The sequence below is a fragment of the Xenopus laevis genome, chromosome 3L (genome assembly GCF_017654675.1).
Source record: "Xenopus laevis strain J_2021 chromosome 3L, Xenopus_laevis_v10.1, whole genome shotgun sequence".
Taxonomy (NCBI): Eukaryota; Metazoa; Chordata; class Amphibia; order Anura; family Pipidae; genus Xenopus; species Xenopus laevis.
This window is the reverse complement of record NC_054375.1, coordinates 112,265,788-112,283,342: the sequence shown is the minus strand read 5'-3', so window position 1 is coordinate 112,283,342 and position 17,555 is coordinate 112,265,788. Positions and strand designations below refer to the sequence as shown.

The following is a 17,555-nucleotide window of genomic DNA, read 5'->3' as shown; positions in this document are numbered from 1 at the left end:
GGGTCACTATAATTTGAGGATATACAGGTGTGGAAAAATCAGACATGCTGTATTTTGCTGCTTCTGGATGCAACCCAAGAGCTACTATTGCCTCTTGGCCCCATGCAGGAAAAAGGGAACATTTTTTTGTTCCACCAGGAATGAGGTAGGTGTTCATTCCCTTTAAGAGTTAATTGATTATTACTTTAAATTGTCTTTCCAACATAATAATTTCAGATCACTTGTATTTTGTAATTTATGAGTTTTCTTTAAAGAAGTAAAACCTTTTATAAAGAAGAGAACCCCTGCGCAAGTCAGCCTCCCCAACTACTCCATCAGACTCCTGAAATGTGTCTCACTCCCCCATACCTTTACCTAAAGCAGAATTAAACAGTCAGCCTTCATGTTTGGCACATCACACCATGCGTTTTCTACTACTACAAAGTGGAGCTTTTGATTGAAAGCTGACCTGGTCCTGATTTTCCCTGAACATGCTCCTGGTTTATAATCACAGCATTGACCACCCATCCCCTGTCCACAACTTTTAGCATAGCTACAGAATAGCATTTGAGGAATCTGATGAAGTGTTCAGGGAGGGTGGCCTAATCCTGCTATTTCATACAAATATTTTGTCTTGTGATAGTATGACTAATATGTACAGTTTCTGTAATTCCTCTTTTAATAGGATTTGGAGTGTATTCTTTTACATCCATTGATATTTCCTGCAATTAGATTTTACTGAAAAAAGTTTGAATGAAATACAAATATCAAAGTACCTAGTATTTTTTGGTAGAGACATCAGCCACCTACCCAGACTGCCTCATCAGAGCAAAATTAAAGGGATTCTGTCACAATTTTAGTGTTCTTTGTATTTCTAAATTAGCATTGTTTACATTTCAAATACTTTACTCTGCCATTTGAACCAACAAATTTTATCCTTGAACCAACAAATGTATTTTTTTAGCTATAATATTGTTATGTAGGCAGCCATCTCAGTGCATTATGCCTGATTCTGAGCTTTCACCACACAATAGAACTGCTTGTAGATAAGCTAAAGTTCCTACTACTTTTCACTGTATTTAATGTATTTTGGGTACCACTTCTTCTGCCCCTTACTATATAATGTATTTAGGATCTGGAGTTATTGTTCATAGAAACCAGTGTGCCATTATTTACAATTAAATACTGTGTTTATATCTATATATCCTTTACTGTAGCAGCTAATTGAGGCTAATGGCACTTGGGGCAGTTTTTCCATAGTGTATTTTAGCTGGAAAATAAATGCCTGAAGCCTCCCTAAATTATTGGGAGACAGTTTTGTCTGCCCCCCCTGCTAAAATTCAGAATAGTAATAGAATAGTAATAGTGCTATTAGCCTATTAGCTCATGGAGGCTGTATCAGTTCACGCAGTTGAACCCTTAGGCAGAGGTGTCAGGGAGCTGCTATCTGGTTAGCTGCCCATTGTTCCTTTGATAGGCTGCTGATGGGCAGCTGGGGGGGGATAGCTCTCCAACTTGCAGTGCAGCAGTAAAGAGTGACTGAAGTTTATCAGAGCCCAAGTCACATGGCTGGAAGCACCAGGGAAACTGACAATATGTCTAGCCCCATGTCAAATTTCAAAAGTAAATGCAAATGATCTGTGGAGGCACTCACACCATACTTTTAGGCTAGGGCCAGACAGTGCTAAAATCAACCTGCTAAAATCTGCAGGCTGATTTCAGAATCCTCTTCTTATCCTCTTCAGTGTTAGCATCCAGAAGCCTTGTGTTGGCTCTGGCGAGAACACACTGGGTGGATTACAGTGAAGAAATGCAAGACTTTGCATTTTTAGCCGAAATCTGCAGAGAGTGTTTGCATCGGAGCCGTCAAAAAGCTTCTGGACATGAAGAGAGAAGGAGATTTTGCTAGTGGTTGTCAGATTTCAGCAGGCTGATTTTAGCCCCGTCTGGCCCTAGCCTAGAGTTTAGTGTTCACAACCCTCCCCCCCCACCGAGGCATGTTATATTTCAAGTAAATAAATTGCTGCAGCTAACCACTGTTTTCTCCTCTATTTCATACATAAAAGTGTGGTCAATGGATTTGGTTGGCCAACTGGGGCAGGATCAGGCTGGCAACAAAACGTCTTAAAGCTCCTGAAGCAGCAGAATACAACACATAAATGATAACATTCTTACATAATTGTATTGCACATTTTCTCAAAATTTAATTTAAAAATACTAATGCCTGCTGATGGGGTAGGGAGCCATGAACATATTTTTGGCATTGTTCATTCCCTCATAGTCAGACAACTCTTGGCTGAAGAAAGCCCAAGAGACCCTGCCTATGTCCTTTTATTTCTGTTAAGCACAGAGCCTCATTTGTTTAATACAGCAAAACTGTTGGTCTTATCAAGAGGGAAATCATGTCATCCCCCACAATAAAAGATTGATTTTGTAAATGAAATGAATTATGCAAATTTGAGGAACCCTGAGAAACATACTAAATACTTGGCAACATGGCTCATATGACTATTCTATAAGGAATGTAATAATTATACAGTAGAAAAGGCCTGGTAACTCTGCACCACCTTTATAAAGTCATTGAATATGTCTCAATATTATTTTATTGAAATTACTGGGTTTTTTTTGTGGCAAATGAAGGCCATTTTGAACTGGTTGGATGATCAAATTTAGAACTGTCTGTAATTCAGGGTGCCTCATTTCCCAAGATTCTTTGCTTGACTCATTGAGTATGCCCCTTTCTAAGATACAGAAATTTTATTTTGCCTATAAAGACATATAAAATGGCAATAGGGTTAGTGTGGTCAGTAATAATATCAAGAATAAATTAATTAACATCGTAGATCCATGTTTGTCAGATTGTGGATCCAGCCTCACTGACACTTTTTATTCAAGAAATGACATTCCATCCGAATCTTAAACATTGATTTATTCATTTTACCTCATTTTTTTCCCAGAGAGTCAGTTCTATTTTTGTTCTCTCCAATTTCTGGGATCTGTCCACCACAAAATAAATAATATAAATACTTCCAGCCAGTGAAAGGAGAACGAGGATATTTGCAAGAATCCGGAGGCTTATTGTAACCGCTCTAGGAAAGCAGAAAGAGAAAAACTGCTGTAATGAAACAGTGCTTGGCTGGTTTCACTGCTGGGATGTGCCTGTGTGTACGGGATTTATTGCGTTTTCATAGCAGTCAACGCTGATAATTAACAGCCGTGGGATTTATTAAAGGAAACCTATAGTTAAAACCCCGGATTCTGTTTTATGATAGAGCAAATTGTAGCATTTAAAATCATTATGGAAATGGTTCCGCTTCTAGACATAATTTAATCTTTTCCTTAGCAGGTGCAGATGACATTTTAAAATTCACTTTCTGAGCAGGAGGCTGTTCGGCTAATGATTTAACTGAGATCACTGAAGAATTATGGGAACATATACCAGCACAAGGCAGCAAGTGAAATGCATTTATACAGGAATATAAACATTGCTTCAGTACACAATCCCCTTCTGTAAACTGCAGCATTGTTTATGCAACTTATTCTTTACATACTTACACTACTTCATGAAGGCAGCATATATTATTAATTGTGTTGTTTTTTTTACAGTTAAAATGTCCAATTTTTAACATTTAAATATATTTTAAAGTGGTCAAATTAATGTGTTGTTACAAAGATGTGTCTCAACCAAGGTGGTTAAAATAGATGCATTCATCTTACCTACAGAAAACATATGGGCTGCATCTTTTATTGGGCTGCTACTACTAATGGACACATGTCCTGCAGTGCAGATTATAGTCTCCAAGAGACAAGAGTATTCTCCAAATTATAGATGTTACCAGCGTGATGTACTAGCTCAGTCTGATTTGTAAAACCTTCTGTTTAATAGGCCCATTAAAGTTTTCAGCTCCTGGTCCTTTCAGCATTTATTTTGAAATTGGTTGGGTTCAGAAGAGGAGCACATTTCAGTCACTTACAGATAAAGGGCTGATGCAATATGCTGTACTTCGCATAATATTTTTATGATCAGGTTTTCTGTAAATTAAATTCTGTCTATTACCTTGATCCACTTATTAATAGTGATGGGCGAATCTGTCCTGTTTCGCCGAAAAATTCTCGAAACGCATTAAAGTCAATAGGCGTCCATATAATTTTGACGCTTGACAATTTTTAAGCCTGCAACAATTTTGACGCGCAATATTTTTTTTTGTCTCAGTGATTTTTTCCAAAGCGAATTTTCGCATCAGTTCCACAAAAACATTAGCGGGCGGCGATGTGCAGAAATTTGCCACGAATCCATGCCTGGTGAATAAATTCACCCATCACTACTTATTAATGAAGCAGATTTTTAATGACACAAACCTCAACCATAAATATATTTTAGTGCAAGGATTTCATTATGAAACCATAATAATTTTATTGATAGTATTAATATTGTTATTAGATTTAATTATATTGCATACTATTGTATAGTTTAACAGCAGCACTTGTAAACATGCCATTTAAAGCCAAAGGAATTTACATACTTACAAATTTTTGCTTTTATGTTTCTCTTGTTCTTCTAAAATTGCTTCCTATAAGAAATAATGGGAATTAAAAACGGAGGTTTAGCACTAACTTGATTACATTTTGCTTGTCAAAAAGAACTGACACAGGAACCATTACCAGGAAACAAACCTAGTCAAAGCCTGGTGATTTAATCATCAAGAAATTTTCTCCTTCCTTGTCTCTGTAGATTATTACTAATGGAATAAGCAATTTTAGGCAGAAACGAGGAAAGACACAGCATTGTGGCTGAAAACGGAAATAGCATAGGCCTGTTTCTGTACTTCTTCTGAAATTAATTTAATGCAACACAAAACAGTCATATGAAATTACATCTTTATGTGTAAAACCATATTATAGGTTTACAAATCGAAATATGCTAAATAATATTAGTTTAAAGGGATGCCAATACAATGTGAATTTTCAGCTCTGCCATCAGGATTGATATGCCATGAATGGCATTTATATTTTTTAGAGGTTTATATTTTTTACAGAGGGAAACAGCCTCCTTGACATCTTTGTTGCTCTGATGTTCTGAAAACCAGAGTGCTATCTATTTTTTTATGGGAGCAGCCCAATTTAGGCTAGGAATTTAGGCAGCTGCATCCCGAAATAATTGCCAAAAATAGGGTTATGCCCAGAATATGCATAATATGTCCAAATGCATAAATGTCCAAATTGTGGTATTATAATTTCTCTAGTTCTCTAAACAGTGCACTTTCCCATAGTAAACAAAATAGAACAATACTATAAATGAATGATGTTGTATGCTATGGTCTCTGAAAGATATATACTCACTCGAATGGTGTTGGCTATGGCAGCTGTCTTGCTCTCCGATGCCTCTGGATTCCCAATGAGATAATCCCAGGCACAGAAGATTTTCCAGCAGAAGGTATAGTTTTCATCTGAAGCACTTGCTAAGCTCAGTCTAGAGTTCTTTGCCATCCTGTAAATGTGCATCATACAAAGTGAATGCTAGATTTTAGTTATAGAGAATGAAGCAATGGCTAGACTAGGAAATAGGAATAGGGGACGTTTGGAAAACATTACTAGGTAAGTGGAAACTAATTATGGGGCATGTCTGGACATAGAGGCTGGGATTAGGTGTCAGGTAGTGATTTTGGGATTTATGTATTTAGGAGTCAAGATTATGGCTCTATAGATTAGTTACTAAAGAGGACTGAAATATCCCTGGAATGAAAAAAGGAAACAAATATTTATCATTTTCAATACTATATCTGCATTTGGAATTGTACATATATGAGGAATAGTATGATGATGTTCTGTAATTAAAAATAGCATATATTACTTTCTTAACAGTGTGATGAAACTGTAGGCAAATACAGCCATTCCAGCAAGAAAATATGCCAGTGGAAGGCGGTATCCGGCTCGCCCTATTTTTCTTTCTCGACCGTAATAGCCATAAAATAACACAGAGTATTGCAGGTAACCCTGTAAGAAAAACAGAGCTGAATCAATGAAGAAATAAAAGTAGTTATCAAACCTTTTATTGAACTACATAATATAACTGTCAGCTCATCTGCTGCAGGGAGAGAATACCACAATTTTGCAGCTCTTCATTTTGCACATTAAGATGGAGATGTGTGGCCCACACCTCATTGCTCTCACTTTGGTTGTGTGATTAGAGCTTGAGATGCGCAAGATGCCACTGAGATGCCACTGCAGAACTTCCTAGGGCTAGGGAAAGTCAGAAACTCTTTGCACTCAGTTTGATAAACACAAGGTTGTGGTTAGGATGCCCAGCTTAGAGCAAAGTGCAAAAAATTGGCTTACTTTGCATCTTTCCTATTGAAAATAAACAAAGCCCCATACAGTATGCGATACTTTATAAAATGCAAAGACATTTGTAAAGAAATAACTTTCCTTCATAGAAAAGTGCAGATAACTACAAATAATGCTTCTCTAAGAGGGCCTATTTACTATTTTTCGAGGCTGAGATAAAAAATGTGAGCGCAAAAACAAACTGCAACAAAACTCATGTAACTTTTTTTTTCAAATGCTAGCTTATTTAAGAAAAGCTGGGACACGGTTTTTTCTAAGAAGCGTTGCATGCCAGCAAGAATCTCAAGTTTTTTCTCAAATTATAAAATAAAAAGAAAACTCAACTTTTGTTAAATCAGCCCCTTACAGTTTTCAAATGCAAAATGTACAAAATGTACAAAATGTCTGTGGGCAAAAATATCAGAATACTGGGCAACACTGGGCAAATTTGCACCTATTTACACCATGGTAAGCAATCACACATTTGCTTTTATTGTTCCACCTCCAGTTTGCTAGAAAAAAAACTGCCTGGGTGCAAAATTGCCCAGTGTTGGGTAAATCGTTGTGTCTTAATCACATGATATACAGTTAGAGCTTATTACGAATTTTAAAATGGTTAACACTATTGAATTAAATATGAATTCCATTTTTCAACTTGCCCCCAGTGACCAGATGGTGTTGAGGTCTTGGGCTGATGAAAGTTCCTTATCTGGAATTTTCTTGTTGATAGTACTTCCAAATGGGGCACCAGCAAGGATCTGAAAATAATAAATTAAAAATAAAAACATAAATCAAAAGCTGCTTATAAATAATATGTTCCAACAGATACTCCAAGGAAGAATGGATATTATTGAAGATCGGCATAAATCATGGCACAATTTACGTGATTAGTTATTGTTTTTCTAGTATTTCCAGAACCAAAAGAACTAATTCTACATTATAGGACCATTCAAATGAGCGTTATTGATGTGTGTGTGGGCTTCCATGTTGTAAATCTTCAGGCTACAACAAGGTAGAAATTGCTAGAATTGCTAGAATTGCTAGAATTTCTTCATAACTGTTATTTTATCTAAAGAATAGTATTATGATAATTAGTGACTGCAGCATTTCAATAAATGTAACATTAATTTCAAATAATAACTTGATGAAGAAGGCTATGTCTGATTTAATTTTGAGAGTATAAAATGATGGTGTGTAGAGCATTAAATACATTATAATCACAGCTCAACTCAAGGCTCATGACCACAAGTGCACAATGCACTGTAACTTGGGAACTCCACCTGCATAAGAGAAATACATACTTTTACTATCATACAGTATATGTCTTTAAAGAAAAAGTGAACTTTAAAATTAGCCAACGTTTCGGATCCACCCAGGACCCTTTCACAAAACATGATATAATTATCTATATCAATTAAACCATGGATAGAATACATATCCATTCAATCCAATTTCTCCAAGAGTAAAATACCAGGGTAACAGAATGAGAGGATATATCACTAGTCTGAGAATGCTTTTAAAGAGCAAATTAATATAACGGGGACCATTAATAAAAGTTAATAAAAGGGGCCCCTTTAGTAAACCTGGATTTTTTCTGTTCAAGCTCATTAGGGGGGAAACTAAATTTTTTGTGGAATTACTAATTGGAAAATACTTCGTAATTCTAACATTGAATAGAATCCTCCAACATTCGAATTCGAAGTCTGAGGATTTCATTCATCGTAAGATCGTATTCCGATTGTATTCCGATCGTACTATGATTGTACGATCGTACTTCGAATCGTACGATTCGAACGATTTTACGATTTTCCTTCGATACCCAAAAATGTGAAATATGCTCTGGCAGGTCCCCATAGGCTAACATAGCACTTTGACAGGTTTAAGTTGGCGAAGTATTGAAGTCTTTTTTAAAGAGACAGTACTTCAACTATCGAATGGTCGAATATTCGAACAATTTTTACTTCGAATCGAAGTAAATTCTAAGTCATAGTATCCTATTGGATGGTTGAAGTATCCAAAAAATTACTTCGAAATTCAAACTTTTTGTACTTCGAAAATCCACTCGAACCTTTGTAAATCTGCCCTTATGTGTTATTTCTTTTGATTATGAGCAGTAACTACCCTGGGAGGTATCTCCAACCTTTCAAGCTCATGTTGAAGTAAATGACAGATGTCCCTGGAGATGTTTCTTGACATTGTGATCTGCCTGGATAATCCGAAAAAAGTTGAGCTTTCTCAACGAAAATTTGATAAAATTGCGTTTTTGGAGCGTCAATTGTATGATACAAATTGACACTTGATTTTGTCCCAACGTATTCGATTTTTTCAGTAAAATTATTGATAAATGTGTTCAATTCGTGGAAGAGCGTTTGGTTGACTTTGTTTTCATAAAAAAACTGAAATTAATTTAAGTTTTAGTAATTCAGCCCCCAGTTACCGTATATAAAATACAGATTTGTGCAATTTGCCAATAGCATTACTTAATTATAGAGTTAGAAATAAAACTCAATAAAAAGAAACCTGCTTTGCTCCTTTATCTTTTGAAGGCTTTTAAAAAAGACATAGCCAATCTTACCTCAGGAATAACAACAAATGCCCCAGTCAAGATTGTAAGAACAATGTTTATCCCAAACAGCCATCTCAAAAATATAAAGTAGGAGGCAACTCCAGATCCAAAGTGACCTGAAATATAAAAGGAAATAGGTTATGATCCGTTTTAGACCAAAAATGGAGCCATAGGCACCAGCCAACTCCTTGCAGGTCTTTTAACAGGCAAACAATATATTAAAAGGCAGAGGAGAGTGTAAGCTTTGGAGCATTTAACAGTATGGGACCTCTGTGATAAGTACAATAGGTAGCCTTAAGGGGTAGGGATCTTTGAATGATCCAGAGATTTACTACTCCTATATATTCAGTTCTATCAAAACATAAACCTGATCTGCTTTTTACACTTTTGAGGACCTATTACACATTTGGTTGCATACTTACTCTCTATCTTCTTTATCCTCATTTCCCAAGGAATAAAAAGGACAGCAAAGTTATATGAAACCCGAACAAATTTTCTCCAAAGCTGAAAGAAAAACATCAGGACAAACTTATTATGAATCACACCAGAGTTAAAGGACATTTAAACCCCAAAATAACATTTTGTCGAAAGAAAGAAAATGTAATTTCAAGCAACTGTATGTTAAACATTCATTAAGCATTTTCAATCTTATTAAAGTTACATTAAATGTACAGTACATAGAAATGCTAGTGAAAGCAGTATCTGTCTGTTCCTTACTATTCTCTGCCCTGGTAATTCTGACGTAACAATGTAGCAGAAGCCAGCTAATTAACAGACCTGTCATGGCTGGAAAAGAGCTGACTTCTACACTGTTTAAAAAAACAGAAAAGGGACTGACTGATGCTGCAATTTTAGTTACCCTTACATATAACCTTAAACATGCAGAACCTTTTTAATGTATATATTTATAGGACTACTTTTCCGGGAACCCAATATCCAGAAGCTCTGAATAACAGGAAGGCAATCTACCATAGAGTAAATTTTTAGCAAATAATTTTGATATTTAAAAACAATTTCCTTTTTCTCTGTAATAATAAAACAGTACCCTGTACTTGATGTTATCTAAGCTGCATGAATTCATATTGTATCAAAACAATCCTCCTGGGTTTATTTATTGTTTAAATGATGTTAAATGGTGATCCAACTTGTGGAAAACCAAGGTGCCAAGTATTCTGAATAATAGATCATATACCTGTAGGGTAAAGTTGGTTAGAATTACATTTTCTTTCATTAGACAAACTCTTATTTTGGGGTTTACATCCCCTTTAAGTGAAATTTAAGGGGAAAAATTGCAATGATAAAGAGGGAAATCCTGCAGGATTCCTAGCCATTCAATGTTTTATTAAGTTCTGCCCAAATACATTTATCAGCTTTTCACTTTGATTGAATACATTGTATAATTTGATAGATTCAACCAAAATTGATATTTAACATTAACATTGGACATAATATTCTTGCATGTTCATGTAATTTTATTTGGAGACTCTGCAGTATAATAAAATAAAGCATATTTAAGTGGGAAAAACTTTTGATGAATCGTTCCCCTTGTTGCCAAAAGTCAAAATGAAGTCAATCAATACCTTATTAGCACTGGATGGTGCTTTTAACTTGTCTGTAATACAAAGTCCTAACAATGGAAATATGTCACAGAACAGATGTGATGTGCTGCCCATGGACTCTTTGGTGCTGGAGAATTGGGCTGAGCACATTTTGGTAGTGGAGTAGTTTAACTGGCAGTGTATAAACTCTGTAATGGCTATCCATTCAATCTGCTATTCAAGGTACAGGTGATTTTATGACAGCAGTCATGTTCAGTGACTCGTTCATGTGTTTATTTCTGCAACAAGGATCCCCATGATGTTACACTTGATATTGGCAATTATTCTTCGATTTGATATTTGAATAGAGATGCTCAGTACACAAGGCATTCACCCTAGATACTATGGTGAGTGTCAGGTCTGTAGTAAGCTAAAAACAATTTTTTGTTTTTTTTAACCACAACTACCTTTATACCCTTGTTGTTAAGTAAGAAATCAAATGATGCCCTTGGACTGGAATCACCAGTTTTGCTTTAAAAAGAATTCATAGAACATTGACTATACTATAATATGCATGTCAGTATGGGGATGCTGTTAGTGTTAGAGTAGAGAAACATATTTATATACACAGCTACGTACATCATAGTACCCTATAATACTGTTTCTTGACAAAGCATATATTATACCAGTCCTATGATTAAAAAAAATGTAAAGAAAATGATTTCATTTTATTACAGAAACTAGAGCCTAACCCGGCCTAGGCTGTGATTATGTATCAGGGACATAAATTAAACCTGGGAGGCTAATTAATTTTTACAGTGTTGTTGCAGATTTTATTGCTGGACTGAAGTATTTTAATCAAGTAGAGACTTCAGTGAGGGTGTTAAGTACAACAGAATACGTTCTGGCTGTTGTTTATTTGTAGTAAGGAAGCAAGTCACCAGGTTAAATGAATGCCAAATAAATTATACCTTGGTGTTACTGAGAAGAGCCTGGACCTGCACTGATAAAAACTCCACACTTCTCCTAATGGTGAATGGTGTCACCGATAAAAGAAAAGCCATAACTTCCTCAAGTGTTATATTGCTTTTTTTTAATGGTGAAAAGCATTGATTAAAGCAATAAATTTCAAGACTTGATTCTTGAAGCGGATTCTGTTTTTAAAGGGGCAGCACTAGCTGTTACAGATCCAGAGTGCATTAGGTTGCAACAGGGCTGACATACCAGCAGATGAGATGAGATATAGCTGCTTTATGTATAAAAAGACCAATTTTCCAAACCACTCCTGCTCTCCGTTCGGAGAAGAGTTTGCAATAGTAGGGGAACCACTCACTGTAGTTAACATCATATAACTCACCCACCAAGCTACATAAAAAGAATAATACAGATTACAATCTGCAGAATGAGAATAGCAGGTAATATATTCTGTATTATTAATGAAAATAAGTGAACAAAATGTAAGCATGGGTTTACTTGGTATACGGTAACAGACTGGCAGTTCAGGTTGGAGCCTCACAAACTTTATAGGAGGTTACGTAAGTGGGATGGCAATCTTTCCTTCCCCTTTATCACTTTTAGGTGAAACAACACAGTAAAAATAAAAGTAACTGCTTTTACACATAGCAGTAGAAACTAAACAATTAGTGTAGGAATGACAGGTTAAGTAGATATTGTCAACTAGGTTCAGTTTGGCTCTGTAATGAACTATGTCAGGTGTGGCAATCCATTCAGATCTCTCCCATCCTAGCTCCTGCTAATCTTATTCCTCTGAAGACATTTCTTTGGTGTACTGAGAAAATTGGGATTTTATTCAGGATGCAGGGAGCTCTTCAGGGTTGTAAGAACAAGTGAGTGTAAATGTGGGTTGCAAGCCTGGACATGGCTCCATAGAATCAGTACTCTACTAGTAAAGCTTTATCTTGACAGTGAAGAAAATAACATCCAGGTTATTAACAAGAATATATTTCAGTCTAAGTACAGGTATTTGGATGTTTGCACTAGAGTGCAGGCACACAAAGAAGACCACAAACTCTTTATACAAACATATACAGGGCCTTGCGTCTCTGGAAAACTAATTTTTTTGCTAATCAACTATATCAAGCATTGTGGGATGCACTCTTATAACACACAATACAATTCAAATTGTCAAGGATAGATGTATGCCTATCAAAATATACTATTTCTAATCTAATTCATGAATGTCTGTTTTTATTTAGTGTTTTCCATTCTGTTCAGCTGCTAACTCCACTAGCTTTTTATGCCCAACAGCTTCACGTCTCTACAAACATGATTGGGTGTGTGTGATATATATATATTTTTTCTATATTTTTAATAGAAAAATCTATAAAATATCAAGGAGTTGATATGTTCTTCCTGTGTTTGCAAGACTTTTCCCCAGATACTCCTACTCCCTCCTAAATTCAAAATCATAGAGGCAGGTTGTTTTCATGAAACAAATGACCGCAGTATGTGTGTGTGTGTAAATGTGATAGGCACCTTAATTTGTAGGCTGCATTTAGGAGTGGACTAATGTTATCATGTATGTAAAATAACTGTAAAAAGCTGCAGAATGTGTTGCCACTATATAAATAAAGGATAATGATTATAAATATCCCACTATTCAATTATTTACCATTTGGACCAATTTACCCTAAATGTCCTTGCTAATGCCCAATAAAAGTTACTTCATTGTTACTGCCAGTATTACGGCACAAGAATGCTGATGCTTGGGGAAGCATCTGAGTGATGCCGTTGTACTTTTCTTTCTGAATGAATGTCACAATTTATTGACCCATACAGCTTTGATACATAACATTTTTTAGAAAAAATGAGTTTGCAAGCCTTTTTCTAGAGTTGCATAAGGGGTTTTAACAGAGGGTTATTAAATAGAACACTTCTAAATAGCTAATGAATTAATTAGCTCTCACTGATAGGTCACTGACCTTTCATTCTATAATGGAGAGAAACCTAGCTGTTTGGTTACATATTAACTGAAGGCAGCATGATGACCTTAAGTCTTATGTCAATACTCTATCAATGAAGATGGGTTGGCCTGCCCACACATTTCTCATCTAGTTGTACTCACAGTATATTTAGTAGTATTGTAGTCCATCATGCAAACCAAGTTATCACTTCCGCCACACTGAATAACTACAAACTATATCATGTCTTCAAAATTTGATTTGTGCGTACGCACATACAGACACACCCAAAATCACACATGGGCGCAATAAGGTTTACAGAAAACTATATTGTAGGTTGTTATTATTGTTATAAGAAGGCAGTTAATTGTAATACCTCTGCTCCGGCCGCTTGGTAACCCCGTGTTCTCGTTAATCTCCCTTCGTACTTTAAGACAATTTCTTTAGCTTGCCTGTGAAACAGAACCACAGCTGTTAATGAGACTGCTATAGAACTAGAGCATTTCACAACCTCTGTCAGAAACCTGGGAAATGATCTAATAAATCATTCACTCACACATACACACAAATGGACAGCTTCATATGGTCCATCATATGCCAAATTTTCAAATTTACATACATTGGTGACATCAAGGGGCATATTTATAATGATGTGTATATAGTACACTATATTAAACTGTAAAACGAATCAATTCAATATTTAAAATACTATAAACTATAGCATTGGAGATAACACTGGGCTTTTTGGCCTTAATTGTGTAAGTATAAACTGGTGCGCTATTTATACGAGTGTATGCTAGAGTTACATCACAATATATGGTAACATGTCATGCATCTCAGTGCATAGAAGCATAAACACAAGTCATGTAAACTTGCTTACATGACAAAACACTTTTCTTCACAAGACAAGTTTGATCGGTGTGCTACAGTTTTCTTTGGATGTAAACTTGCTTAATCTAAACAATTCTACTAACTAAACAGGTTTCTATCTGTTACTAGTCTTGCATGGATTCTTGCACAAATTGTAACTGATAGCTTCACGCATCTTATCTTATTGAATATTAACCTTTGATGTGATAATGGGATGTGGAAAAAGTGGCAAAGAAATGTTTTTCCTGCACGGATCTTTTTATTATGTCCCCAAGTCTTTGCTTTGCTATTCACAGAATTCTACATTTTATTATAAATTATTTTTCAAATGTAAGGTGTTATATTCCACCAACTTTAAATAATCAATCACCACCTCATCTGAGTCAGTCTATGAACGGGCGGGCCATGTACTCATGTTTGAAACATGTATACTGCACAGTGCATTTCTACAGTATATCTACATATCTATGAATGTATAATCTCAAACACAACACACCTGAGCGAACGCAACTTTTGTCTCATTGGCCAGGGTCTGCATCTGATATTTGCCACAATTTCTTTCTGCATCTGTATGCTCTGAAAGATCATTTCAGGGTCATTATTTTCTTCCTTGCCATCGGCATCATCATCATCTTCATCCGAATTGCTATCACACCAGGACAAGAATGTTATTGGCACACCTGTTTTAAAGGAGAACTAAACCCTAAAATTAAATATGGCTAAAAATGCCATATTTTACATACTGAACTTATTGCACCTGCTTAAAGTTTCAGCTTGTCATTAGCAGCAATGATCCAGGACTTCAAACTTGTCACCATCTTGGAAAGTGTCTGCTGCACTCACATGCTCAGTGGGCTCTGAGCAACTGTTGAGAAGCTAAGCTTAGGGGTTGTCACAAATTATTCAGCAGAAAATAAGCTTTGTCTGTAATATAAGCTGATGCTACAGAGCTGATTATTAAATTCTGACGCTAGTTGCACTGGTTTCTGTGCTGCCATGTAGTAATTATCTGTATTAATTACTAATCAGCCTTATATTGTGACATTTCTATTCTATATGTACTGTATAATATGAGTGGGTCCCTAAGCTCAGTAAGTGACAGCAGCACAGAGCATGAGCAGTGAATCAGCAGAAAAGAAGATGAGGAGCTACTGGGGCATCTTTGGAGACACAGATCTTTACTGCTAAAGGGCTGCGGTTGTCTTGGGCTGGTACAGAAGCACAAAACATAATGTACAACATTTCTAGCTACTTAGTTACTTTAGTTAAGCTTTAGTTCTCCTTTAAGGGAGGAACTGCGGAACACGCAGGCGTCAAGTCAGATGTGACGAAAATAAGGTAAGAGATGGAAATGTCGGATGAAATCGCAGCGTTCATCCGATACGAGTCGACTGTCGGATGCAGATGCAACGTCTGCAGTTGACAGTCGTGTTGGACTAAAGCAGCTGGGACACCATCCGACGTTCCTGTTGCTTACCTTATTTCAGTCCCATCCGATTTGACGCCTACGTTTTTGTGCATCGCGTCGGATCGCACCAACATCGCCCATGGAGTTCCTCCCTAATGGTAGAGTCACTTGTAAGCTGTATATCCCAGCTGTATCAGTTTAATCAGAAATACTCATTATGCTGCCTAGAACAATCATTACATAACATTTCAGACTACTAGTCAGCACTACCCACTTTTTCCCTGGCTGCCTGTCCCTCAATGGTCACTTCTACTGGATCAAAGCAGGATCCAGTTTGGACAGTTATTGTTAATGGGAATGATGTTGTATCACTTGCAAACATTTAATTTTCCTTTACTTATTCATGTGTGAACCTCTAACATAGTATGCCAAGTAATACATACTGCACCTACATTAGGGGCCCATTTACTTAGCTCGAGTGAAGGAATAGAGGAAAAAAAAGTCGAATTTCGAATGTTTTTTTTTGGCTACTTCGACCATCGAATGGGCTACTTCGACCTTCGACTACGACTTTGACTTCGAACTAAAAATCGTTTGACCATTCGAGAGTCGAAGTACTGTCTCTTTAAAAAAAAACTTCGACCCCCTAGTTCGCCACCTAAAAGCTACCAAAGTCAATGTTAGCCTATGGGGAAGGTCCCCATAGTCTTGGTCGAACAAAAATCGTTCGATCAATGGATTAAAATCGTTCGATCGAATGAATAGCGCTAAATCCTTCGACTTCGATATTCGAAGTCGAAGGATTTAACTTCGACAGTCGAATATCGGGGGTTAATTAACCCTTGATATTCGACCATAAGTAAATTTGCCCCTAGATGTGTTTTAGACAATTCTAGTTCACTAGAAAGAGTTTACTTGGGGAAATTACCAGTAGTTTAAAAGTCAGACATACATACAGTACAAAAATGATTATCCTTTATTTATTTTTAAATGTTTTATATCTGTCCCTGCCCCAGTGAAGCTCACAATTCCTATGACATACCAACGTGGTTAATTTTATTTAGCGGTTTTTTTTGGAGCGTTGGAAGGAAAAGCAGAAGTAGCATGCAGAAAAAAAGATACAAGCTACTTGCTAACCATTGCACCACTGTGCTGCCCATATGACGAAAATACATACGTGTGTGTGTGTGTGTTAGAAGGACAAAAAAAAATATATATATATATATAGATATAGATATAGATAGATATATATATATATAGATATATATATATAGATATATATATGTACTAGAATGATGGATCTACAGACAGATAGACAGACAAGCATATCTAGTTCCTGTAGCAGGACCAGATAATGTCCAGGGATGTGGTCCTACATTTAAGATATTTGCTGCTGTCCAGGGTGCTGACATATTAGTAACTGACCAGTTGTCTCTGGTCACATTTATATTAAAAAATAATTACATAATTAAACAATTACTCATTTTCATTCACCCTCAACGGATTTGACTACAAATTTTCAAAATCGAAGACAAGTTTTATTGAGCTTTACGTCAATGTGATTTATAAATGGCCAGCATTAGACTGTGCGATAATGCAGGTAAAAGCAATTGAAAAATCTCACCTGTGAGGTGGAATTCTGTAGATGCTGGCTTTCCTCCTGATACTTTTATACCTTTTCACTGACTTGGAAGGCTTCAGTGCAGCAGATACACTCACTGTTGCCATTGTGGTGTGCTCCCTCCCCTGCCAGAAGAAACTGAGGTCTGTTTGTAATGAAGCCTTCTCCTCCTGCTTTAGAGCCTTTAATCCAACCCCCTTGTGTTCAAGCTGAAAGCTACAAACCTATTATGTCAGGGCCAAGACATTCTATCTTACTTTTACAGATGAGGTCAATAACAAAAAGGCATGATTCATATATTATATATATATATATATATATATATATA

At 36.2% G+C, this 17,555-nt stretch overlaps 1 protein-coding gene across 1 annotated transcript in view; it reads right to left on the bottom strand.

The window, feature by feature from the left end:
* The window catches only part of tmc3.L (transmembrane channel like 3 L homeolog), a 38,073-nt gene extending 20,739 nt beyond the window's left edge, over positions 1-17,334 (bottom strand). The window contains exons 1-10 of the mRNA XM_041585582.1: positions 17,231-17,334; positions 14,695-14,844; positions 13,705-13,780; positions 9,292-9,373; positions 8,879-8,985; positions 6,963-7,061; positions 5,831-5,973; positions 5,320-5,467; positions 4,507-4,550; positions 2,921-3,068 (exon numbers count right to left, since the gene is read on the bottom strand). Of these exons, the coding sequence (XP_041441516.1) occupies positions 2,921-3,068; positions 4,507-4,550; positions 5,320-5,467; positions 5,831-5,973; positions 6,963-7,061; positions 8,879-8,985; positions 9,292-9,373; positions 13,705-13,780; positions 14,695-14,844; positions 17,231-17,334 (1,101 nt within the window). The remainder of the gene's footprint in view (positions 1-2,920; positions 3,069-4,506; positions 4,551-5,319; positions 5,468-5,830; positions 5,974-6,962; positions 7,062-8,878; positions 8,986-9,291; positions 9,374-13,704; positions 13,781-14,694; positions 14,845-17,230) is intronic.
* Between the last annotated feature and the right edge of the window lie 221 nt (positions 17,335-17,555).